The sequence below is a fragment of the Necator americanus genome, chromosome V (genome assembly GCF_031761385.1).
Source record: "Necator americanus strain Aroian chromosome V, whole genome shotgun sequence".
Taxonomy (NCBI): Eukaryota; Metazoa; Nematoda; class Chromadorea; order Rhabditida; family Ancylostomatidae; genus Necator; species Necator americanus.
This window is the reverse complement of record NC_087375.1, coordinates 36,582,493-36,584,125: the sequence shown is the minus strand read 5'-3', so window position 1 is coordinate 36,584,125 and position 1,633 is coordinate 36,582,493. Positions and strand designations below refer to the sequence as shown.

Here is a 1,633-nt window from a genome sequence, read left to right as displayed (position 1 = left end):
GTACGCAAATGCACCGCAACTACACTTGTGTATCATGTCGTATGGACAAGACTATATTTCCCTACCTAATAATAACCATCTTTCAAAAGAAAAAAATCCAAGCAACAACAAGAATCCTCCACCATTTTCGTATTAATTCTTATTCTTCCAATGTGTTGATCTATTTGATTTTCCAAGGATCAAACTCACTAGATTTTTCTCGTCTCAGTGTCCCAGCTCCTTCTCTTCTCACGGCTATATTTCTTCGAACAAATGTTGGTCGAGATTGCATGTTCTCTTGAATCCATTTTTTTTCTATATGTACACGATTGGTTGATGATCCGAACTACTGCTATCTGATCTGAACTACCAGGTTCATTCTTTTTTTCCGATGGTGTGTTCAAGGACGAACTAGTTCTCCATCTGAACTGACATACGATTGCATCATATGTCAGTTCAGATGAATCAAAAACACAAGTCAGAAACAATCACACTCTGATATTCCTAAGGGGATTTTCATTGATTTCAATGACCTGTCTTTCCAATCAAATTTCAAGACGATCTTTGCTGTTTTTACTGTTTTTAAACCTAAAATAAGATCTTCAATGGAATATTTTATTATTGACTTGGTGTTCCGACTAGTATAGAAACCAGAAAGAAAATGGCTTCTAACTTTTATTTGTGTACTGAGGTACAAATATCATCGTATTGTTCGTAGTTTTTTTCACGTCATATTAAAATAAATATCATCGAAAATATTCAAAACGCATCGTTGAACAAAGATGTGGAAAATTTATTGCAAAATGGTCCGCAGGTGTCTGTCCTAGCGAACAAAAGTAATGTCACCTCAATATGGTGAACACTTCACATATGCTCCGGAGTTCGGATGCGATGAGGTAGGGAGGGCAACCACTTGGAATCACGAATTCGTTCATGCGAACTCTCCACATTAAACCGAAAACGAAAAGTGTTGGAATTTGAAATGTGTTCCTAAAAAACCCCGGAGGTGTCTGATACGAAGGTAATCCATCATATAACTCAGGTAACTGAACCGTAGATGAACTGCCGTGCATGACAAGAAATCCAGAAATCCATTTATTTTATCCATTTAGACTAAATCCTTCCCAACAGATGAAGAAACCTCAAAAATTTGTGGCGACAAGACCATCATAGATATCTTAAGTAACACATCTCAATTTTAGGGCAGAGATTTTAAATTGAAACTCACCAGTTCAATAAGAAAATTGTTTAGTTTTGTTGAATAAAGTAATAGCCTGGAACCTAGGATCAGTAGAATCCCGTTGGGATGGATGGCATAGGTTGTGCAGGTACCAACACTGCTTCGGTCATCCGGAGTTCCAAGCATAAGTCGGAGAATGAGAGTTTGGAACTGAGATTGAACTGGACAAGATCGACAGATCCAGATCAATAACGATCAGGTGGCAGTAGCTGGAACAATCATATTTCATAATCCCCACAGTAAATCAAAAATTTTCTGCAAAACATCCAAAAACTCCTATTCCTGAACAAAATTGCGGCAGAAATATTTCCATGGAAATATGGCTGAAAATAGAATGAGGTCTTCTGAAAATATGAATTATTCTGTAGAAATTTGTCTTCTTGAAATCTTTTTCACAGAAAATAAGTGAAGTGA

At 36.7% G+C, this 1,633-nt stretch overlaps 1 protein-coding gene across 1 annotated transcript; it reads right to left on the bottom strand.

The window, feature by feature from the left end:
• Positions 1 to 821: 821 nt before the first annotated feature.
• RB195_016284 (uncharacterized protein) lies at positions 822 to 1,087 on the bottom strand (the record flags this gene model as incomplete). The annotated part of the gene is made up of 2 exons (XM_064207371.1): positions 822 to 969; positions 1,032 to 1,087. The coding sequence occupies 2 exons, from the start codon at positions 1,085 to 1,087 to the stop codon at positions 822 to 824; spliced, it is 204 nt and encodes a 67-aa protein (XP_064063252.1).
• Between the last annotated feature and the right edge of the window lie 546 nt (positions 1,088 to 1,633).